Source organism: Diadema setosum, chromosome 22 (genome assembly GCF_964275005.1).
Source record: "Diadema setosum chromosome 22, eeDiaSeto1, whole genome shotgun sequence".
Taxonomy (NCBI): Eukaryota; Metazoa; Echinodermata; class Echinoidea; order Diadematoida; family Diadematidae; genus Diadema; species Diadema setosum.
The window spans coordinates 319,648-345,290 of NC_092706.1; the positions used below are offsets into that span (position 1 = coordinate 319,648).

General features: G+C 36.8%; 2 protein-coding genes across 2 annotated transcripts in view; one reads left to right on the forward strand and one right to left on the reverse strand.

Moving 5' to 3' along the window:
* The window catches only part of LOC140245525 (electroneutral sodium bicarbonate exchanger 1-like), a 29,783-nt gene extending 26,042 nt beyond the window's left edge, over nucleotides 1-3,741 (forward strand). The window contains exons 22-23 of the mRNA XM_072325089.1: nucleotides 378-553; nucleotides 3,513-3,741. Coding sequence (XP_072181190.1) covers nucleotides 378-553; nucleotides 3,513-3,633 — 297 coding nt within the window. The 3' untranslated portion in view covers nucleotides 3,634-3,741. The remainder of the gene's footprint in view (nucleotides 1-377; nucleotides 554-3,512) is intronic.
* A 4,161-nt stretch (nucleotides 3,742-7,902) lies between these two features.
* Nucleotides 7,903-25,643, reverse strand: part of LOC140245316 (ADP-ribosyl cyclase/cyclic ADP-ribose hydrolase 1-like) — a 31,958-nt gene continuing 14,217 nt past the window's right edge. Inside the window, exons 4-8 of the mRNA XM_072324899.1 lie at nucleotides 14,204-14,443; nucleotides 12,891-12,967; nucleotides 12,177-12,278; nucleotides 11,641-11,733; nucleotides 7,903-9,003 (exon numbers count right to left, since the gene is read on the reverse strand). Of these exons, the coding sequence (XP_072181000.1) occupies nucleotides 8,853-9,003; nucleotides 11,641-11,733; nucleotides 12,177-12,278; nucleotides 12,891-12,967; nucleotides 14,204-14,443 (663 nt within the window). The 3' untranslated portion in view covers nucleotides 7,903-8,852. The remainder of the gene's footprint in view (nucleotides 9,004-11,640; nucleotides 11,734-12,176; nucleotides 12,279-12,890; nucleotides 12,968-14,203; nucleotides 14,444-25,643) is intronic.

Genomic DNA, 25,643 nt, shown 5'->3' on the forward strand with positions numbered 1-25,643 from the left:
TGTTTTTTTTCCATATTTCTATCCTGAATGAAGGAAATATTCTGCAGCATTCTTCAAAAAATATGAGTTAACAGATAGGGTATACATATCGTACCTGAATCCCATTAACCAAAGATGTATGCTACATCAGGTTGGGAGGACATGTTGGCCCATAGGGCAGGATTTCTCCTGAAAATGAAATCAAAATTTGCTTCTACTTCATATAGCCCATAAAAGGACAACCTTGAAGTTCGTCATTATAACACCGATCTCTTTCATAATACAATTAACAAATATAATTGTTGTTGTTGCTGCAAAGGTGTGCAATGATGGAAACGGTAACTGGTTGACTAAGCTGTGACTAATCCATGACTAACTACCTGTGTCTAACCCTTCAGGTGACCCGCGCACGAACGGGTACCCTGACCATCGCACTGGAGAGCGGCCAAACTCTGACTGTGCCTGCTGAGAAGGTGACGTACACACCACGTGACAAGGAGGATAACTCTGAGCTGGAGAACGCCAAAGCCCTCAGCAAACTCAGCGGCTCCCCTCTGCCCACCGTCCGCAATCGGTTAGACAACAACCAAGAAGCATGCGGCATGAAAGTCCTGAAAGAATACCCTTAGCTCCCCAAAACTCAGAGCCCAAAAGCAGTGAGAGTTTAGGCTGGCCTTTTTTTTTTTGGTTTTGTTTTGAATAGCATGATAAAACCAGTGAGGTACATAAAACCAAGAATATAGAGATCAACGAGACACACACAGCCACCTTCATGGCTTTTTTGGCCATGGCGAATTGAGGGCAATTTGTGATTCCGTTTGGTTATATCTGATGACAGCTTGTACGCATGTTACAAAGTGTCATGTCATTCTACATAATAGAAACAATCAAACAAACTAACTAAAATGGACTGAGGATTGCCAGTCTTATTGCACGCTGATCCATGCATATATTGTAGCACATTCCCTTGTATAGCACCCCCTGCATTTTCTGTTTTGTTTTGTGCAATGTTTATAAACTCTTGCGTATGTTTGGTTATGCTAACTCAAGTAATAGTATTTAGTTTTGTGATTCAGATCATACGTGTGGTTATCGTTTAATCTCCCATTTATGCTACTCTTTTAAACACACCTGCATGGTTTCTGTTTTGTGTGTACAATTAATTTTGTCAACACTCATTCTATCTCTTAACCCATCCCTTTACAGTAACCACGTGCGACATGCGTTAAGTTTATGTGAAATGTCCTTTTTTGGTAAAGAGTGAAATTAACTTAGTATTGAAATTAACCTTGATCCGTTGTGATCGATGCGAATCTAGTCAAACCCATTCTTTGCTGTACTCGTGAAACAAGTGTTTGTGTGCCATGTGTATCACCAACAGTTATGGAGGTCTAGCTCATGCCGACAAGGAATGAAACAAAGGCCCCAAAATATCAAATCCATTTCAGTGTGCCTAACAGCAGAGCTGACGAATCATTACCTTTGTCATTCTTCTATATAACGCATGTCAATGCATGATGGAAGTTGGGACGGCTTTTCTCCTCAAAATATTGACCAGCTTTTGAAATCATGAACTAAAAATTTGAGACAGGAGACAAGGTATCACAGTGAATAATAAACATACAGGGTCATTTGTTTAGGAAACAAATATGGTTTGAAGAGCAAATTCAGATAGAAAGAGAAAAAGGCAAAAATAAAAACAAAAACAAAACCACACTGACAACGAAGTGTTTTTAGAATTACAGTATATGGTTTTTTTTGTGTTTTTTTTGTGTTTTTTTTTTAAGGAAGGAATAAGATAACTCATAATGTATCACACGACAATGCACCAGTTCCTTTTTGCGATGATGTGTTGTAAAATGATAACGAAATAGGTCCTAATGTGAGAATAAGTGACATTTGGAGGTAACGAAAGTAAAGATCTTTACACAGAAAGCTTAACTTTGTTAAAATGTTTATTCTACTTCGCTTTATTTTTATTATCATGCTTATTTTGGAACATGTCCACGAAATATTGTTGAGGACAGTGTCCTTTTCGAAAACGATAATCTAGATACGTTTTAGTTTAAGAAAAAAAAAGTATGTCTACTGAAATATCGTAATTTGTTTATTACATGAAATACAAGGGGCTGACAGAGTAGATTAGGCCTATGTACAAATGTAGGTGTCCTACTTGACTAAGTGTTGTATTTTTCGATAAAATCTGTTTTGAATGTGATGTGAATGATATTTAACGTAATATTTAAAATATGATTTTAAATCAAACGCAGTTACAGTTTGCTACCAGACTGGTTGATGATTTATTCACTATAGATTATTAAAAGTATATATCTATAAAATGACATAATCAACCTGCCTCACACAGACTTTAAAATTGTCATTATTAGCACTACTGATAAAAAAACACCACACGAATAAATCAAACTGAAGTAATCACAGTAAGTTTGAAAGGCTCAGAATATTTGAATGAAAGTAGCTTTATGCCCTTTAGAATGAGAAAAAAGAATTAGACAAGTGAGTTATGTATAGGGAAAACTTTACATAGCAACAAGTAGTAGTGTAAGTTGTGCAGAAACTCTCAAGTGTTAATCATTCATGACTTTGCCTAATAAAGAAATACAACATAAAAGAGCACTAACATGAATCTGTTTTCTCATTCTCGTTACCCATTAGTTTTTATCTCAAAATGTATAACAGGGACTACAGGGGCATAATGCTTCCCCCAATATCAACCCATGGCTTGATGCTAGTTGCTCCATATTATAACCTTACGAGAAAAATATCTTGTAGACAACTTTCAAGTTTCTTTCTTTACAGCAACATTTAAAACTAACTTTGTTACAATGAAAAAAACAAACAAACAAACAAGGAATAGCACACGACTTTCTCTCGTACCGTATAATGAAGTCGCGAAAGAGGGAAAAAAGGTATTTTACAGTTTAACCACCTTAACAATAATCCTCACTTCAAAAAGGGAAAACTGTCAGGCGTAAGTATTATACAAGACTTGCTAGAAGAATAAAGTCATTCACTGGGTATTCAAGACGGGATGCCGAATCGTCCTTTGCGACCGGACATTAATACCTTACAAAATATTATGTCCATCCACATCCAACAAAATTAACATCGTAATTGCATGGATTTTGCTTCCATCATCATTGTTGCTGACTAACAAAAACAGTAAAGATTATTAGCTTACTAGCATCATCTCATAAAACCCTTATATTCTTATACTTTGTTTTTCATGACTTGTTGTTTGCATGTTCAAAGGAGACAACGTCCTGAATATATTGTGCCTCAAACTCGGACCTTTCATTCCTATTCTTTCTCTATCTTTCTATCTTTGTTTACGACGTTTGATTTGATTGCGCTGAGACATCCGTGTGTATGTAGCTATGAGATTCATTTACATTTCTTCTCAACTTTATGACCACTCCGACAGTCCTGTAGACTATAGCATTTCAGTCGGGACACACACTAGTTCACAATTCCTTACTAAAACATTGTTTTCACTCCATGTTTTCACTCTTTAGACGCGCCGCGTCCAAAACGAACAAAGACGTTGAGGCAAATCCCGAAGAGGGCATCGAACTCCCAAGCGGCACTACAAGCTTTGGTGTTCAGGCTGACATGGATGTGGACACTCGATTCTAATGGATGAATGCCGATTATCAACTGCAAGGATTGCAGTACCAGCTTCTACTGACCAACTTTAACATCCGTCATCAAGATAACATTGAGCAAAGCCACCTGTTAGTATCTCGACGAAAACATCGATAGTTTAAAAGTCAGGAGCAAGTCAATATAGATGTTAAGAATATTGAATTATTCTCTATTATCGCTCTTCTTTGTAAGAATTGATAGGGAACAAAGAGGATGATAAACTGAATACGCCTTCAGACATTGGACAATATCTAACGATATAGAATTTATTGTATCAAGGAGGGATTGTAAGTTCGTTTTAAAGAGGATTTAAAGGATTTTTCATCATCCTCATTCCTGCTATGAATATTCCATTTTTTTTTTCAGTAAGACAATTCTGACACTATCTGTGTGTTGTATGCTTTGAGAGAAGATATCATAGGTAAAAAAAAAATACTAATTTGACGCAATATCGAGGCTGAAATGTTAATTTGTACAAATTAGATATATTGCCCAGTGAAAGAACACGGGGAAAAACGAGATAATCCAATGATCAAGCAAGGTAGTGACACACACAAGGTTAACGCACACATGTGACTGATATGCTGGGTAGAAGAAGTAAATTCGTTTTTGTTTTCAGTAAGTTGCGAATGGATATGTAACATCCTATTTTGTTTTTTAACGTTAGAAACATGTGTGTAGCTCTAAATGAAGATATATTCTATGCGAGTTTTTTGTACTATGCAAGCTTATGTTTATTTTTATATATATTGAATAAGAATTTAGCACTTTTTGAGTGCATATCATTTGAATGATGTGTGTCTTTCATAAATCTTTCATTCTATGATGCGGATCAATATAGTCTCTCTTATTTAAGACAAATTAGTCGTGTGTGTCTGGAGACGAGTCAAATCAAGTCTTTCATTCTTTAAAACTCGGACTTTCAAATACTTCATGTACAATGTACTTCCCGTAGTCTTTTCAACATTTTGCATTTAATAACTTGCGACGAAGTATTCTACTTTTGAATTGTGTAGCATTTTACAAACAGAAGCGTGCGAAATTACAATGAAGCGCTCGTCGACTGCCTTGTCTCAATGAATCCGTTCATACTGGAATGTTTCGATGTAATGTATTGATAACTGCCATGTCTGTACCATAGTCCCATATGTGTTTCATTCTCTCATCGTGTCCAACGTCACCTTACGAAATAAGACTGAAGACTTATAAAAAAATGTGCACTCGCATATTTTCTAGAGATGGAATGTGTTCGTAGGTAAGAAAAACGAGTGTACATGGATGCACAGATGTGCAGATTGGCATTCTCATCACATAGATCAGCACAAATTGGTACACTATACTTATTTAAATTGTAATAATGGATGACATTGTAATGTTAAGAAGCTATTTTCAGGACAGAAATATTTTCAAAGAAAAAAAAAAGAAGGAGAAAGAAGATAGAAATTCAACAGCATTAATCTCTAAAAGCAACTTGTTTGTGTCTCGTCCGTTGCAGCCATCTATGTTAGATACTAAAAATCTATGCGATGGAATTTTTAATGTAAAACTGAATTATATAATGGACTCAGCCATGGTTATTAAGATATTGCAATGCTCTAGTGCTCTTCGCTTTTTTATCACTTTATGAGTCCATGTGAACAAAGGATTGTTGTATATTACAAATGTTTAAGCATGTATTTTGTAAAAATTATGTAATGTCGCTTGAAATATTGTATTTTAAGACACCCTTTTTTAAGAAGGGACCACACATTTTAGGTGGAAAAAAGTTTAACGTGCATTTTTGACATTTCTTATTGAAAACTTGTTAAACGATATTTGGATATATTCTTGCAGTCAGTGTTCTATATCAGGATTTAAAAAAGAACGGGTTTACCACGGTGATGTCTGAAAACATTCTAATGTGTCCATGTACTCATTTATATGCTTTGATTGTTACATGAGAGTTTAATATCGAGGCCCGAAAAACGGTGTATTTATCTTACACTGCGTAAATGGAAAAGAAAAAACAACAACAACAACATAGAAATGATTAAGCATCTACTCTTACTTCCAAAAAAAAAAAAGACATTATAGACAATTACCTCATAACAACAGGCATTAATTAGCCTACAATGGTGCGAGAACAGCACGGTGTCATTCTTCGACTACGGTGAAGGACTCACTATCTTATCGTAAGAAAACCTGAGCGTGTTTAAGTCAGCGAAGTGACAAGTGATAATCTGTAAGGCACGTGTGATGCATGCAATATAATTGTATTCAAAGAAAATATGTTTTGTTGTTATTATACTTCCGATCATAATGGCATGATTTTTATTCTCTCTTTTATTTCTTAATTAGGCAGTTCTGTTTGCAATGTTGTAAGCGGGGCTTACACCTCATACTCGTCCTTTTTTCAGTGATGAAGCTATGTTTCTCGTTGTCATGCAATAAAATGATTCATTGGTAACAAATAAACGCAAGCTTCGATTGTGTATGTTGTGCAACCTTGAAGATTCCTTATTTATTTTTCTTCTTTTCAATATTCATTCATACATCTAATCTAGAAATAGAATCAATAATCATGTTTCCGATTAGATCAGAGAGAAAACCTGAGAAATATGCATATATATATATATGAATGTATATACGTATATACGTATATATATATATATATATATATATATATATATATACATATATATGTATGTATATATATATATATATATATATATATATATATATATATATATATATATATATATATACAATGTTTGGTAATACTGCGTGTCAGTGATCTCCAAGTTTTTCAATGATTCCACAATCCAATAAAAGTATCTATAATGAATATGCAACACCTTAGAATTCAATGAATATGGAGAGGGGAATGATTTTGTGAAAACAAACAAACATGAAGACGTCCAAGTATATGCTTTGGAGCAAAGAACCGATTTTATTCATATTCTCTCTATGACAACATCTGCATTTTATGCAGAAACATTCTCTAAGAAGCTATCTACGTGTCTACACAATAGTACCATTTACACGTGTACAACCATCTATTTCAACATTGCTAAATGAAATTCACAACTCGTCATCTATATGACCCAATCAATTATTTGAAGTTTGATATTTCTCAAATCTCCACGAGACGGTGATCACACTTGACAATTGTCTGAGCTGATGATGCCATTTTGGCAAAAATTTGGAAGCTTAGCATTTTGTAGTTTAGAAATTATGATTCTTACATCACACTTCACATGTGTATTGAATACAGATGTGAAGTAGATTCATGCCGAGGTTGAGATTTCTTTTCTTTTTCAATTTTTTTAATTCATACAGAATCGAGAGTGGTATCTCATTTGCAACATAGTTCTTTTTTGTTTGATTCTGATGATATTTTCACTCTCATTTATTTGATAATCTTATCTTTTAAATTGAGAAGACTTCAGTAAGCTTGATCATAGTCTGAGCTTCCACTGCAACTTTGAACATAGGTACGCCGAGAGAGTATCAAGACATCTTTCAACGTGCGGTGGAACGAAGAGCCTGTTTGGTCAATATTATCGTTATTCTTACTGTACTTATATCGTGTACAGTATGTTCTTGCGGTTTCTTTCTGTTGCCATACAAATCTAGAGATACGTGTACTTTGTCGAAGAAGTTATAGAGTGAAACGAAGTAATTGGCAAACACAAAGACATCGCAAATTTGAATTTCTTTTATATCTTTTGACGCTAGACCCTTGTCACTGGTAGGAACTGACATAAGTATACACACATTATATATCTTTCTTGTTGAAAAAAGATGGTAATAGGCGATCCCAGGTGATTTTCTGTGTGACTTTGGATGAGTAAACATAGAGTCTCTTATACAGAGCACTGAGTTTCACTGGACGTGTGAAGTAAGTGCCCGTGTGGAAATAAAATGAATAAATGAATGAATGAACGCATGCATAAAAGAATATATAAACTATATGAATGAATGAATGAATGAATGAATGAATGAATGAATGAATGGATTGAGTGAATGAATGAATGGATTGAATGAATGAATGAATGAATGAATGAATGATGAATGAATGAATGAATGAATGAATGAACGATAAATGAATGGATGAATGAATGAATAAATGATGAATGAAATAATGACATTAAATGAATTTGCATATTTGCTGTCGCCATTGATGTCTTGTGAAATGAGTATTGATGTAACCTACAAGACCTAACAACTCGATAACTTTCTGAAGCCCGATTTGCCGTTTTTTGTGTTTGTTTGTTTTTTTTTACTGTTTCCGTCACTAGATTTTAATTACAATGAGCTTCAAAATAGAGTCTATACAGCTTCAATCTCTCAGACATAATGTGACGTGACGGGAAACGAAAACACAATTTGCTCCTTATTTCAGTATAAGCAGAGGTCTTAACCCGACTTTGAACCTTAAACAGTGTCAAGTATCTATCACGTATCACACAATGTATGCCTCAGGAAACAACGTGAATAATTATACTGTTTCGAGTTGACAGAGAGGAATGTAATAAAATGGAATGATAGGAAACATGAATGATTCATAGCAATAAGTTTCAATTGAAAAGTTGTCTTGAATCTTAACAGGTGGCGACACACTGTCCTAAATTGACACAAGATAGCAATACGAATAATGAACTTTAGCAAGCTCTTCGGGCAAATCTTTGGCTTAGAATTTACTAATGATCAGGAAGTTGCAGCCGAAAACTGAAAACTCCTCCAGCGATAATACAAATAGCTTAAGATGCCCTCATGAATGGCTCGATGTTTATACGATCGGAGCCGAATATGAACACTATGTTTTCCTTTATCATGTGTCCAATTTTGGGACAGTGTGGCGCCTGACTTACGAACACATGCTCACACGCATGCATACGCTGGTGCACCATACCAAATATACACACCATGCATACTGTACAGCGCGACTTGGGCTTTTAAGAAAATAATAATACATCACAGTAGTACCCCGTTTTACCATGGAACGTTTCCAAAGAAACAGAAGATTGGTTTCCTCGTTTGGACAATGTACAAAATATACACTTTTGATTAAAACCAACCTGAGATTAAGTCATGTCATCGAACGGATAAAAAAGGTTAAAATTGTAGTCCTTTGCTACTATATGTTTTCTGCCCATATACATAATGAGTGAATTAAGGCAAAACATGGCAATTTCAAATGGAGGAACCTATCTAATAGGTCTTACACACTAAGATGTTTTCCAACCACTCAACACCACCACTAGCGTCACCTGTAGAACGAAAAACGCCATGTGTAAGGGTTTAAGTAATGATCCTCCGCTGTATGGACCACAATACGGGCTGGATGGGTAACGGGCACACTGTAACCACATGATGGTACTGTAGAAAAGAAATCAATAGACAGTGAAATATTCCACTCAATACCCGTACGTACCTAGTTTTTTAATATGTAAAATGAATGAATGATCAAAAGTGTTACATCAAGAAGCGTGAGGTCTGTACAATCAGTACATCATTTAAATTGTTAACAAAATGCAGATAATAATTTATGAACTTTAAAGAGAGCTGAAATAACTGATATTACCTTAACATTCCTTCCTAGGCCTTAATACTTGCCACATATTTTTGCTATTCACAAATGATACACAAACTCTCGGTACAACTTATGCCCAATAGTACGCAAACTGTGATAACAACAAGGGAACTGTTCTGCTGATGTCACTGAGTACACTCAACGCAAAAAATTGTGTAAAGCACGCTGAAATGATTAATTAAACTGCTCCTGAATGATTTCACGTGGGTCCTAACATACATAGGGAAAATGGGAAGGTCTGGTTTCCTTATTCAGCATGTCAAGTTTGATCTATAAATGGAGCATGTATATGCAGTTGTTCTTATTTGATCATGTGTTTTGATTACACCTCTGTTTCATCATGTTCATTGGTACTAATTCTAAACAGAAAAGGGATTGTCTTATACAAAATTTGCATGATTCATTATTACATCTCCGAAAACGGGATACTCGCTGAGAGGCCTACTAGCGTGAGACCTTTACATTTAATGGGAGCTGGAAGTATCCTGGAGCATCGAAAAAAAAATAAATAAACGAAGAGCTTGCTAGCGCCTTTTGGAAGCAAGCTCTTCAAATACTGTACTTAATATTTTATTTTGCAGACGAGTTGTATTCTTAACCAAAAGCAACTACTCGGTGTTGGTCTAAAATAATAAAAGAAACTAGATATATCGCTACGGCGACTGATATGCCTCCGCCATAATGCATGGTTCTCCTAATAGGTCTATAGTACAATGTCTTGACAATGTGTGATGACAGTTTCAAACAATATTATTTGCAAAATATTAAAATGACAGGTTTGACAAAAATGTGCTGAATGTTCACTTTCCTAGAACTAAGTTCAATTGGATGAATGATTAAAATGTCAGAGTGCAGGTATTTGGGGAACTGATGATTTTTACTTGACTTTTGACCCTTTTATAAGTTTATGCATTGAGTAATTTTTCAAGGTATTGAGAAAAAGTATAATTTCAGTATCAAATGGGAAAATAGCATTATCTAAACCCGGCCTTTGACCTTTGACCTCACAGTTCCAAAGAGAATCACTGGTAGGTTGAACATGCATAAATATGTAAGTTTTATGATGATACCTTGAGTTACTTTTGCGATATGGAGGAAAAAGTGCAATTCAGCACTTTCACTTGACCTTTGATCTTTTGACCTTTGACCTTTTGGCAAGAAACCTCCCACAGAATATATATTGGGTAATACATGTATATATCAAGTTAAAAAAAAAACCTTCATTCATTGCATAAATATAAGGAAAGTAGTGATATTTTGAGAAGTTGAACTTGACCTTTGACCCCCCGACCTTTGACCCATGACCCTCAACTTCTCTAAATAATCACTGCCCATCGGTACAAGCATATATACTAAGTTCCATGAAGATACCTTGAACCATTTGCGAGATATGGAGAAAAACATGAAATTTCAATTTTTTTCACATAATAACCTTTGACCTTTGACCCTGTGACCCTAAAATCCACACAAAGTATTATCCCCCAAGGATATACCCTCATACCAAGTTTGATGTAAAACCACCACACGGTTCTTGAGATATCGACAAAAACAAAACGGGACGGACGGACGTACGGACGGACGTACGTACGGACGGACGGACGGACGACCCGAAAACATAATGCCTCTGGCCACTTCGTTGCGGAGGCATAAAAAAAAAAAAAAAACGCCACTAGATATACTTCAGATGTATAGGCGAGTATGATCATTGAATCATCTTCCTTGAAGAGTTACAGGAGTGCTGATGAAATCATAATCGTATATACGATGACACATATTCTCGCCATCAGGTTTATTTTCAATGCGAGTCGCTACAAAGAACTATCTACTGTACTATAGGTGCGTGTGATCTGAAAGCGTTGAGGTGATTCTACAACGGGTTACTACCAGCAAACGTTGAGGGCAGCAAATTGATAACTGCAGACGCCCTTTAAAAAAGCAGAACAAAATCCTAGCGCGTCACTGGTACTTCTGCGTTTACATTATTATTACAGTGAGAAGGACTTGTCACTAAGTCAGTGATTACTTTAATGCAACTGAATGACCCCCCCCCCCCCCCCCCTTTTCGGGCACACATTCCCTAAAACTGCACGCACTAGTAGAAGACGACACTTCCGCATTTAGTTCGGACTATTGTAAGTCCACCATGTTCAACTTTCTTTCAATTTCTGTCAAGTCTAAAACAAGACCCCTGTAGAAACAAGAGCAAAATGTCAACTGCGGAATGAGATAAATTTCTATCAACAATTAATACGAACACCTTTCATTGTAGGTTTAGCATAGATTTATCTACTAAATCACCTTGTGTATACTATGAAAAGTGTCATGGCATCAAAATGTAACTTTCATGGAGTGATATTTTTGGATTGGAGTGACAAAAAGAAAAGGATCCTCTCTTACGAAGCTGGGATGACATGAATACTTACGTCGGGTCTTCTTCACAGGTTTGGTTAAAATTCATCGATGTGAGATGTTCACGTAAGGTGAGCACAGAACCATTTAAACACGTTTCTCGATATCTGATGGTGACATAAAGTGTGAAACGATCCGTGAGTAATACACAAACTTAAGACACAAAATGATATAATTTCATTGATTACTTCATATAAGTTCATATCGATTGTACCCCTCAGCCATCATGGTACTGAAATATGTTTGTGTCTTCTCTTATTTCTCAAATAGCTGTCGGTGATCAAAAGTCATAGATTTTTCCCACCAAAAAAAAAATAAATAAATAAAACGAATAGTGATAATAATAACAATAATGATAATAACAACTGTAATGCTATTAAATCTAAACATATTACAGGAATGTTGCAGCGTATCTCCACACACTATGCTCAATGAATAATACGAATGACAATTTATATTTGAAATAGGATGCTTTAATTGCACCACATCAATGTGACTGTTGACCTCCTAGTATTAGATGCTCCAAGTTAGCAGATAGCCAATGACTTACTGGTTGTTTGGAATTGGCAGCGTGAAGTCCGGGATGAGGTAGATCATGATGTTCGTCACTTTATCAACATTAAGGTTTGGAGCCTCAATCCTTGCGAACACGCTACATCACACAAATGAGATGACAATGAAAGAAATGCGTCACTTTATTACAGTGTTGGGAAAATAGCACATCGAGTGTACCAACTGCGGATAACCACCACATCATTGATATCGTAATATAATACAGATATATCACCACACTTACATAGATGAAATTCATGAAAACTTATATGGTATTGTACGAGACATACCAATAATGATCAATTGAACACAAACAAACAAATCAACCGACAAGTATACCTTCTTCTAGTATACACTTCTATAACGTGTCACAATTAGGCATACCTAGTAGAACCAAACGTGTGCCAGAAAGAGAAACGTACGAAAATGAACAGTAAATCCGACAGCTGATGTGCTAAATCAATGTTTGTGCATTCATGCTGAAAAATGTAATGTGCTGCTCAGCTGTGCATGTTCAAAATATCAAAACAAACAGACAAACAAGTAGGTTCAGTAGATTTCGAATACTAAGTGTATTGCATTAATGTGGCACGTGGTGATTATGTAGATGGCATGCATAGGCTACATCATCTATCTCAGTATCATTAGAACCATAACGTGAGTCACCGACAAGATCGCGGGGCGCACTGTATGAACTTTGTACAGCATTTACCTATCGCCGTTGAAGGCCCCTCCAGTTCGTTGAGCATTCAACACAACAAATACTTGTCCTTCTGCCTGAGTTGCAAGCTGAAGAAAAAGAAGAAATGAATACACCATGATAATCACAACGACAACAAAGCATCAACGAAATAAAGAAATAGGACAGACAAGCAGTACGAAATCATTTCCTTGTCAGAAACGGTGTCCGGAAAAGGGTCTGGGCAATTAACCCCTATTACCCGAACCCTTCCCCTGACCCTAATCCTAACCCTAACCCTAACGCAAACTCTAACCCTAAAACGTAACCTTGTCACTAACGTAACCTTATCACTAACCGGGGTAATTGTCCGGGAGGGGGGGGGGGGGAGGGGAGGGGATACATCCTGATACGCCGCAAAATAATCATTATGTGCAAGACATCATAAAATCCTTGCGTGGTGAAACGATCAATCACCACACGTTTGTTTCCTGTCAAGCAAAGCAGTGTAATCATCCTCAAATGAACACACTCGTTTGAGAGTAATAATACTTTTCACACACAGCAAAAACTAAAAGTTGTGTGAGTATTCAAGTAGGATCACATATAAAGTTAGTATTGTATAGAAGACAAAAACAGTCTCCTATGAAAAAAAAAAACATGTATGCAGAGTTGAAATATTCCGTATAAATGATATCAGGCCAACTACATAGTAATTACATTAACACAATTAAATCAAAGTAATGAACATTCAGTTTGATTTATCTATTCAAATGTCATAATATGTTCGTCACTCACCTCTACTGGACTCTTCAGCGATACCACAAAGCTACTTCCTTCGACATGGGAATATAGTATACGATTCCAGAGTTTAATATAAGTACGTAAATAAATAAAAATGAATAAATATATTTATATATTACAGATAATTGCGGCACTTTGTTTGAACTGATCTCACATAATCTGTGTTGCAGAATATGAGAGAAGGACACAACCTACCCGATATCATCATCATAGGTTAATGATGGATGAGATTCTATCTATAAGTAAAACAAGAAACTTATGCCAAGAAAGCTATGTAAACATGACGTAAGCTACCTTGCTGCACGATGTTTTCAGATATATAAAATTCTTTATAATTTTTTTATTTGCTTTTTTTTTCCATTCTGTCAATGTATGTATGTATGTATTTATATACCTATCTATACATTATATTTATTTATTTATCTATCTATCTGTCTATCTCTCTCTCTCTCTCTCTCTCTCTCTCTCTCTCTATATATATATATATATATATATATATATATCTACATCTATCTATCTAAATACATATGCGCGGGACTAACTCTTTTGGAAGCGCTGTCCCAGAAAGCAGCCTTGGTGTTATTAGGGCAAGTAGAACTCCTCCACGTAGGACAGGCAGTGAAGTTGAGTCCCATCGAACTCGAGTCGTCTGTCGAGCCGCACCACGTGAGGTTTCCCGCCATGTAGCCAGGTAGAGTCTCCTCCAGTACCGTGTGTTGTGATGTCACCTGAGCGACGTCTTGTGGAATGTTGGCGCCTGCCACACCAGACCAGAAAGTCGTCTGCCAGATAAAAACAAAGCAAACTAACGAAATAAAACATAATAAATAGTTCCTTTGTTTGTTTGTGTTTTTTTATTGTTCCAAATTCAATATCTTACAAGGAATCATAACTATAAATTATCAAGGAATTGACTGAGCAAATTGTCGAAAACAACAATTGAGAGAATAGATACAAATAAAATATGAAGAATTTACATAAAAGCATTGAATGATAGCAATAATCAAAAATTATAGGATCTATCATGATAGAGCAACACTGTGAGCAAAAGCCAAAGATAAATTCTACCCACAAACATAACCTCAACCCTAATCCTGACATCAAACTAAACCTAAACCCCATCACAGCCCTAACCCTTAAATAAGTCCTTGGAGAAAACAAGACCGGAGCAATTTACTGCAGGAACAAATGTCGAGTCCCGACAATCGCATAAAAAAAAAATGAATGATCAGTGATGATAGTTTTGGTTTTAAACCCGGGTCACTATATTTATTATGCTCGTACTCTGTTTGTAGATCAGTGCATCTATACATTAAACCCGTATCTAATACGTTTTGGATAGCTGATGATGGGATAAACAAGACCTTATACTCACATCTCTCAATCATTAGGGAATGCATACATACATAGTAATATGCTTAAAATCACTGCTGGTATTATTGAGTTTTCGTCCGAAGAGAGGTACTCGCGGTAACCGAATATTGTGCGGGCACTTTCCCTTTCACCCTTCATAGGTAGCTGGCAAGTCTTCAAGTACAGCTCTAATTACATTCATTTTCTCTTTCCAACCACGTTCAACTTATCAGCGGATTTCCAGTTTTGACCTTCGTCACGTAAGGACGAATATCACACGCTTCTCTACACTTTTTTGTTTGTTTGTTTGTTTGTTCTCGTTAGTATCCAATACTTCAATGAGTCATCTCCAGTTTGGCTACAATACAACCGAGCAAAACGCAAATTGAGAGCGGATTCCATACCTGATTATTAGTACAGACTTTACATGTAAGGAGCTGTTTGTTATTTCGAAGGTTCAGCAGACCGAAAATGAAATATACAGTATACCTTCGGAATGACGAACCTTCGGAAAAAAAGAAACCTCGGAATGACAACCTTTCGAAATAACGAATCTTCGGAATAACGAATCTCCGGACGAACAAGTCCCCGGAATGACGAACCTTCGGAATAACGAACCTTCAGAATAACATACTGTAACCCTTAAGTGCTTGTGAAGCATGCGTCAATAAAGACTTTGCTACAAGACATTAAAAGGTATGATACATACAATGTACGTTTATTCGTTGTTTTCATTTTTAATGTGTGATGATTGTTCAAGTTTGTTTTATTAGTAGTAAGCGTAATTGGGACCCACTTTTTAGTGAAAGGTCATAGTTTAGAGGCAATGATTCAGTGGAACAGGTTCCAGTTATTAAAAGGAAATAAGCAAACAAAAAATATTGTAAGCGCCCAAGCACGACTGAAAAAGGGGGGGGGGGGAAGTGGTCTGAAATGGATGAGCCATTGTTATCTGCGTGTAATTAAACTTTCACTCAGTGATTACAGTATATTTCGTTACCTCACAAATCTCTATATATAGGCTGGTCCATGTATATAAAAGCATAAAAGCATAAAGATCATTAAAACATAGATAAAACCAAAAAAAAAATGTAGGCATATTGTAATAATTCCTAAATTATACAAGTAATAAGAAGTATAATTAGAATTCTATTAGTAATAATGAAGTATAAGTCGAAGAGGTTAGCATTTCCCAGGTGTTTAAGGCAGTGAAGTCACATAATGAAATTCAAAGTAGGTAAAAATTCCAGGCAGTCCCAGTTGGCTATAAATACCCGTGTCAGTGAGCAGTAAGCATCTTTTCAAAGAGAATACGGCTTTAAATAGACAGACCAGCAACACCATGCAGTATTGGGTGCAATGCAGACAATTAGCTCACTGGTCCTTCTCATCATACAGACAAGCAATAAATAAAGCACAATCATTGCTGTTCCAAAGGCACGGAGCATTCTTATACGTATAGACATCTCAAGTCAAGCAATTAAATAGTTTACCATTTGCAGATGAAAGCATTAGTGCTTTAAGATAGTTCTAAAATGTGAGTTAGGAATAGAAACAACCACTGTCAAAATTTGAATCCGTATAATCGATGTTAAGTGTTGTTAAATACACAAAATGTGAACAATAGTTATAATGAAAATGTTTCCAGACTAAACCGTATACAGTTACGGTTTACTGAGAAAAACCCTGATATCTCCTTATATTTTAGGTTTTATTGCAAATATTTAATATGGTAGGATGTTTTATGATACAACAGACCTACACATATGCATCAAATGTGATATCTTGAACATTTTTGAAATCACTGCTCCCAAAGGTAAACTGGACCTTTAAGCAGAACATCAGCATACAGTATAAGGGCCCACCAGTTTTGACTTCTGTACAGTGTTGTAAAGGGAGGGTTCAGAACTGAAGAGTATCGATCAAATGAGATGCTGGGTGGGAACCTCTTCGACTTATACTTCATTATTACTAATAGAATTCTAATTATACTTCTTATTACTTGTATAATTTAGGAATTCTATTACGTAATACTCGTATAAGTCTTCAGAGGTTAGCATGTTCAAAGTTCCGTACAGAAGTCAGTCTAGTGGCATGAGTGAGGGCAAGAGGGCAAGAAGGATGATGGACAGTTTTCACAACAAGGTTGAAACTTTGGTCATGACTCCTCATGCATAGAGAATGTCTATCGATGGTGACACACTTTGTCGCAAACAAGAGAAGAACTCGAGCAGAGTTTGCTTGAGAACCTACTAGTATAAGGTGCAAGGCATAGGTTTTGAGTATGATATCATTTTGATACCTTGCGTGCTTTAACTGGAGCAGGATTAAGCATGATAGCGCACAGACAAATTAATCAAATACGATGGACCTCTTGTACCGATTTTCCAATCAAGACATAATCCTAATCATGTTCCTTAATATTCATGTACATTTGAAGGAAGAATTAGACATTAACCAGTTCATACTCGGCATAGTAATATTGCAGCAATAATTAGAGGCAAGTCCATTGCATTTTGGGTTGATATTAGAGTTTAAATTCATCAGTTTGGTGGACCGAATCTCCTAAACGAGTGGCCGAATAATGTGTCGCCATTTTCCAATGCACAACGTAACGTGATTTATGGTCTTGTGTCTTATCTGACTCGTATTATGACATTGTTCGTAACTGAGATACTAATATATAAAATATACACATACTATCACAATTTACATGTATCTTTCTAACTCAGCAGAACTGAGAATTGTGGTAGAAGTCCCTTCACTACATTTTGTTGTAGAAGTTGAGAGCTCACAAGACCCAAGGCCTCGTGAAGGAGGATCGCCCAAATTTTGCTCTCGATTTTTGGTGTGAGAACTGCTTGGGCATTCGATGGCAATTGAGCATTTGCTTCGCGATTTTATAGAGCACTTGCCTTCTGATATGGGCAGTGTGACTGCCTTCATTAGCAAATCAGCCAATTTTTAAATTTGGCCCAAATGAGATCAGAATTTAAGTTAAAATCAAATTTGGTACCAGGCTTTGAAAGAGTTTGGCTGTAAGGACATGGCATCCGGATCAATTCGGTTGTCAAAATGACCATAACCACAAGGGCAGAGTCAAGGCCACCCATACAGGGCAACGCAATCAGTTTTGCCAGGAAGGAGGCTGACATAAGAATATCGTCGTCTGTTGAGCTGCCGATGGGGATGGCTAGCTCGCTGAAGTCTTCGATGGGCGGGGCAGCGCCCCTGTCCCCGCGGACATGGCTCGCATGTCCGGACTAATCGCCGGGAGGAGAAGCTCTCCTGCACCAGCTGGCATGGCTCGCATGCCGTTTGTCATTACCACGGTGTGCCGCCGCCCTATCCATGAAGCGGGAGAGTATCTCGGTCTCTCTAGTTGAGCTTCAAGGCGGCCTTCCATGCCCTGATCTCCCCGCGGGGATGGGGGCTGAGAGGTAGCGTCGTCTTCCTGATCACTAGACATTGGAGTTTGAGGTGTATAATCAGGGAGGTGTCTCACCTCCCTGGTATAATTCACTGCCGTCACACTTGAAAAAGATGCTTACTGCTCACTGACACGGGTATTTATAGCCAACTGGGACTGCCTGGAATTTTTACCTACTTTGAATTTCATTATGTGACTTCACTGCCTTAAACACCTGGGAAATGCTAACCTCTGAAGACTTATACGAGTATTACGTAATAGAATTGCACCATAAAATTTATCCGCTATTAGAATGTAATGAAAAACAAACCCAACTAAATCATAAAACAGACTTTGAAGAACGTTTATATTCAGCCTTCAATCAAGGCGCTTTAATTACTGGTTGAAGGTAATTCCTGTACAATCTGAAAGCCATTGAGTGTCAGTTACTAGGCAAGTTGCCGACCCTACTGTACAAAAGTATCGTTCAGTGAAAAGTGTATCCTCACTATAGAAGGCAGTAGTTCACGTCCGGTGTACGTGCCATTTCAACACTGTTAATGCTGCCGTTGGTGTCAGCTGTAGGTGGGCGTTGTTGTTTTCATATGGTATCAAACTCAGAAACACATCGATCATGATAGGCGGTAATTATAATGACTTTCCAAAATAGAAGATTCACGCTTCCCTGTGCACTCTGCTGTGATTCGAGATTCTTCTTTCAGAATTTCTCATCATATAGACAATGCCAATAAATCGCCAAGCCTTGTTTATTTTGAGTAAAATGGTTTCATCTTAATACAATTAATTTTAAAAGAGCGATTAGTTTCTACTAACAGCGTTTTAAGGGGGTGCACGTCACGGGTTCGACATCCAGGACTCATGCAGCCCAAGAGTCATACAGCCCATGAGCTCAACACTAAGCAAACAAAGCCCACTATACGGCTAGTAAGTCCCGTATGGTAATGTCGAACTCGTGGGCTGTTTTTAACCTAGTATCAAACCCATGAGCCTTATTTGCTTAGCGTCGAACTCAGGGGATGTTTGACTTACGGACTTTTTTTTTTCAATGTCGAACTCGTGGGTTGTATGACTCGAGGGTGTCGATCTCGTGGGATGACGCCGTTTAGAGCTTCTGATTCTCCAAAAGTTTGGTACCTCACAGTACAATGCGTTTGTTTATAACAAACTGAAATCATGAAACGGTTGTTTGACTGATTTCTTTTTAACCAATGACAATGCAGTGCACATTAATGTGGTAGTGAAATTAAATCACGAAGTCTATCATAGTCTGTCTGTGTGTGTGTCTTGTATTTCAGTCTATCTATTCTTGTATTATAATTCTTTATCTCATGTCCTTGAGACACGTGATCATGCAGTCGTCTTGCCATGGCTTAAAAAAAAAATGGCGGAGTGGGTGTACATTAAACGGAAGTGTTATGAGGTCACGTTCTGTTAGAGTAGCCTGGAGATTAAGGATGTCCCGCAAGCTAAACAAAGGAAATTAACAGGAAGTGTAACCTATCTATCATTTTTTTTTTTTTACCTTCATACAGCATGTAATGAACTGTTCCACCTGCCATTAAAAGATAAACAACAACCCTAGAATTTGATGTATACTTCAAATGAATAGCTCTTGTCATTGGACTTATAGTTCAAAAGACAAAGCTTCCGCTGTTATTTTTTCCGGATATGCACTTCAGCAGAAGGCTCTTTGTTTCTTTTGTCCTACAAGTTTTATCCGAGTGCGATATATAACCGAGAAAGTGTTAAAACTTTCAACTTTCAACAGATTTTAACCAAACATTGGCATTGCTCGCGAACTTGATGTAAATTATACAATGTCAGCACATCCCATTTCTTGTCCATGAATATGTGAGTCTCTCAAAGTCAAACTTTTGATGATTAACTCAACATCTACCACAAGCCCTTACACCAACAAGGAAATGTAGAAATTACGTGGTGCGTAATATATGTCCCCGCCAGAAGTAGCATTTTATAACAAAATGTGCAATATAGGTAAAAATCAAGGTCAAAGGTCAAAGAAGTCAAAGGTCAAAATTCTGTGTAGAAGTTTTGAAGCCCTCACCTAGTGCCATCACATAAAGCAAATGGAATCGAAATTGGGTTAGAAATGGCAAAGGAGTAGCATTTTGTAGCCAATGTACAATATAGGGCAAAAATCAAGGTCAAAGGTCAAAGAAGACAAGGTCAAAATTCTGTGTAGAAGTAATGAAGCCCTCACCTAGTGCTATCACATAAAATAAACGGAATCGAAATCGGGTTAGAAATAGCGAAGGAGTAGCATTTTGTAGCAAAATGCACAATATAGGTCAAAAATCAAGGTCAAAGGTCAAAGAAGTCAAAGGTCAAATTCTGTGTAGAAGTTTTGAAGCCCTCAACTAGTGCCATCATATAAAGCAAACGGAATCGAAATCGGGTTAGAAATGGCGAAGGAGTAGCATTTTGTAGCAAAATGTACAATACAGGTCAAAAATCAAGGTCAAAGGTCAAAGAAGTCAAAGGTCAAAATTCTGTGTAGAAGTTTTGAAGCCCTCACCTAGTGCCATCACATAGAGCAAACGGAATCGAAATCGGGTTAGAAATGGCGAAGGAGTATCATTTTGTAGCAAAATGTACAATATAGGTCAAAGGTCAAGGTCAAAGGTCACAACTGAAATTCTGTGTAGAAGTTTTAAAGCTCCCATGTAGTGATATCATATAAAGCAAACAGAATTAAAATTGGCTCATAAATGACAGAGAAGTAGCAAATTGAACATTTTGATCACACACGGACGGACGCACGGACGGACGGACACACAGACACACACACGTACGGAGCCCGTTTCATAGTCCCCTGCTCGAACTCGTTCGGCGGGGACGAAGAGTCATTGTTACTCATTATTCGAATGTAATACTAATATTTCGTGGTAAAGATAACTTCAAAAACCTAATTTGGTGAAGATTTCTGGGACAGTCACTTGGAGACATATAAGGTACTGTGACATCGCTTTATCTGATTTGCATACGTGGTTCGATTCAACATCAAGTATGCCTGAAAAACGTGCTATACTTTAAAATCCTAGGCCTTTTCTATTTTTGTTACCTCATTTATTAAAACTAAAAACTTGTTTGATTTGACAAAATCTACCTCTCAGTAGTCACCTACACAATAGGTGGCATTAGACCTGAAATGCCTCAGCCATCCCAGCTTCCAACAGTATCCTGCCCGCGATTTTTTTTTCCGTAACCCTAACGCGTCGAAATTGCCAATTGTGGCACTTGAGCAAAGACTATCAGAGTACTAGTTGGTTGCGATACTTGTGTTGCTTTCTTGTATACAGTACCATGGTCCTCTGCCAACCACAGAATCAGATTAGAATGTGAGAATGGCACGCCGCCTTGTGAACTGTCATAACAACGGCTTTGTGTGTGTGTGTGTGTGTGTGTGTGTGTGTGTGTGTGTGTGTGTGTGTGTGTGTATGTGTGTGTGTGTGTGTGTGTGTGTGTTGTGTATATGTGCGTTTTTCATTTCGCCATCGGCATCGCGTTCTGCTTTGCCGTCTGCTGCATGGTATTCCTGTGGTTTTGTTCGCCGTCTGCTGACTCTTTCCCTTTTGTCTCGCAAGACTTGCGTTGTTAATGATAATAATAAATATCATTTATAAAGCGCTTATTACAATGTTTCTAAGCGCTGAGCGTCTCGATGAAACATTAGAAAAGAGAAATTCAGTCATGGAGTACAAGATGCAAATCGAAGTTTTCATCAATATCTTGCAAAAGTAAATTGGAAATCTAAGCTTGGAATGAATTATGATATAAGTATTATATAGGCCTATGTAGGCGTACAACTGCAGCAATTGCTATTGTTAACTTTGATCATGTTTATTAAGCCACGCAGAATCAGATTCGAAGTGGGCATTATGTCTAATTGGGTAACATGAATACACTACTTGGTTAATTTGGGTTTATACTTCTCCAACCTCACGATAATTGTGCTTTAAAAAGAAATGATTCAGAAAGGCGTAGTATAGGCTCCTTTTTAGTTCAGGTTCATGTAGATCAAGATATGATTAAATTCTCATGCACTAACATCCAAGATGAAGATGGGGGAGGGAAGAGAAGGTGGGGGAGAGTAATCATTGATTTCGATCGATAAAATCTCTATATGATATATTAATTCAATCAGCTTTATAAAGGCATTTTGAAACAGCATTTATAAAGCAAACAGCAACTCACTTTCATTTAAAATTCTAATATCACGTACGGTTTGAATTGATCTATCAATATAAATATATAGGTCTATATTTTTGGATGTTCACTTTATCATTGCCAACCCTATAGTTCTCCTCATCAAGTGCCTCGTTACCTCTACCAAAACGACCATCAGTGAAGGAAACCCAAACCCAAAGAGAAATGTGGATTGAGTGAAAGCCGCAACATTAGTAAAACACATCCGTGACAGTTAAAATCGCACAATATTGTAAAAAGTTAAAATCGCACAATATTGTAAAAGATGCAAAGTGATGTTGGTACAACTGGATAAGGGGATACTTGAGTTCATTTTATGTGTGGACAACAACATAAAGAAAATATAAAGAAAATCATAAAACATGTTTTCACTTTTCTTGCGTAATGAAAGAACATTTGACCATAAAAACCGCTTTCAGAAAGTAGGGGGAATGATTACTGCCTTTAACATAACTTATGTCAGTATCAGTTAAGTTGATGGAATGTGTAATTTTCATGAAAAATGATTTCTTTGTAGAATTCTCTTCATGTTTTCTTTACATTGTTGTCCACACATGACGTCATGGACTCTAGTAGTCTCCTAATATCCAGTGATTACAACACCAAAACTAGAAAAAGGAATAATTTTTGCATCGGTTGTCGGATTTTCCTCAAACTTTTACTAATGTTGCTGCGTTCACTCAATCCATATTTCTCTTTTGGGTTTTGGTTTCCTTTAATATCAAGCAATCATCACGACCATCATTGCTTCAATTAGATTATAAAACTGAGGGATCGATCACAGAAAAGAGTTCTGTGGGATCGACCATAAACATCATTACTATCATTTCACAACTGGATGTCATCTTATCATCATCATCATCACCATGATTGCTACTCGTATTACCATCGCATACATATTTCCACAAGCAATTATATCCTCCACCATATTGCACTATCAATACTTTTTTTTTTCATGTCACCAATCCATCAACAACTTCACGAAATCTCTTGCATATTTTCAGCTTCATCATTATTATCAGTCTAAAAAGCATTGCGACTATCAATATATCCTACTCGATCCCTCCCTTTAATGCCCACATGGCCTAGCACCCTTATTGTAAGTCGATTCAATGAAATGATGAAGATAATTCATGATTGAATATTAAAACACTGATTTGTTTGTTTATTTGTTTGTTTGTTTGTAAGAACACTAGCCGCATTCACACGTGTTAGCTGGTTACCGAGCGCGCTCCAAAACTCGAGTTCTTGTTATACTCGTAACGTTTTATGAAACTTCATGATCGATATATTATAGAAACAATCACCTGGCATTAACTGGTATCAGATTCCCAGGTGGGTTCATGAGTTTATGAGTAATAATACACATTTGTGGAAGCGACTTGAAACGATCGTTTTATAATGTGTTGTTATTTCGCACAAAATTAATTAATTTCATTTATTCTAATGGTGAAGGATAACCAAAAGAAAATTAATCTACCCGATATTAGCCAAATTTAAGGTCTTTTCATTAAGTTGGAACATCAAGCATCTGTTCAGAGTCACAGACGCTACTTACGCGTTATATGCATTTATAGGAAACTGATATACGTTTAAACGATGATAGCCATCATATTATGGTCACCTATATAGCTCCATACCAAGCCTGGACAAAAGTACGGAATCTATCAGCAATGTTGCAATGTGTGTGTGTGTGTTTTCTTTGCACCGAAAACTCGAGGGCGGGCGCCTGAAAGTGCAATGATTGCACCTTCCATGCACTTTGTGTGTGTGTCTTTGTGTGTATGTGCGAGTGCGTGCAATGTGTGTTTGTGTGTTTATGTGTTTGTGTGGGTGTGGTAGGTGTGCAGTATATCGTTACTTGCAAAGTTTTGTGTATGCTAACGTAAAAAAACGTATGATAATCAAGAGTTATTCTGAAAGAAATTGAAAGCGAGGTCACAGCTGGTCGTTGTTCACGTCTGAAAAAGTAAACATTCTGGTCATAATCATTAAAGTGTCAGAAATTGTGCACTCTATTGTTAAAAAATGTTTGTTATTCAAACTTCAGCGTGATATTTATATATTTCAAGATTGAGCCTGCTGTGACCTAGTTTAGTAACCATGTCATAAAGCATTACATATTTTTTCCCTTAAACGTGATACAACAGTGCTAGCAACTATATATGAATAGGTGGTAGACGTAGATGTAAGGCTTAGGACATTTGCAGGAGTAGGGTAGGTTAGATTTTTATCATGATTGTACCTTGAGGTGCTCACAAGCGCTTTATTAGATCTTAAACTGAAATACTGATAAACCAACTGGCCACGACTTCAAAATGACGTCAAAATCACGTCCATTTCCCTTGTTCTTGAAGAAAAGGCGTCTTTCAGATGTATTCCTTGTTTTCTTTTCCAATATACGTTAAAAAGTCATGAATTGACGTGTAAACGACGTGCTCATGACGTTCTGACGTACATCTTGTCTTTAGAATTGTGATTTACACGTCATTAAGACGACTCTTATATGACCACCAATGACGTCTTTTGGACAACTTCCATTTGAGCAAAAATACGACATATTGACGTCAGTTTGAAACGTTTATATGACATCCAGTATCTTTGTTTATTTTCGTCTAAAAGACTTTTTTTTGACGTCAGTCTCGTCTTTAAATTAGTAATTTACACGTCTTTATGACGTCTTTGTATAACAACCCAGACGTCAGAAAGACGTCACAAATATGTCGTCTTTTAGACGTCATCCATTAGAGCAGAAATACGACTTTCTGGCATCAGTTTAAGACGTCTAAATGATGTCTGCTTTCTTTGCTTATTTACGTTAAACAAACGACAATTATTGCGCCTTTCTGAAGTCTAAATAATGACGTCATTTTTATATCTTCCATTTGAACAAAAATTCTTCTTATTGTTGACAGTTTCGACGTCTTTCTGACGACAGTAATGACGTGAAAATGTCGTCATTCTGACGACAG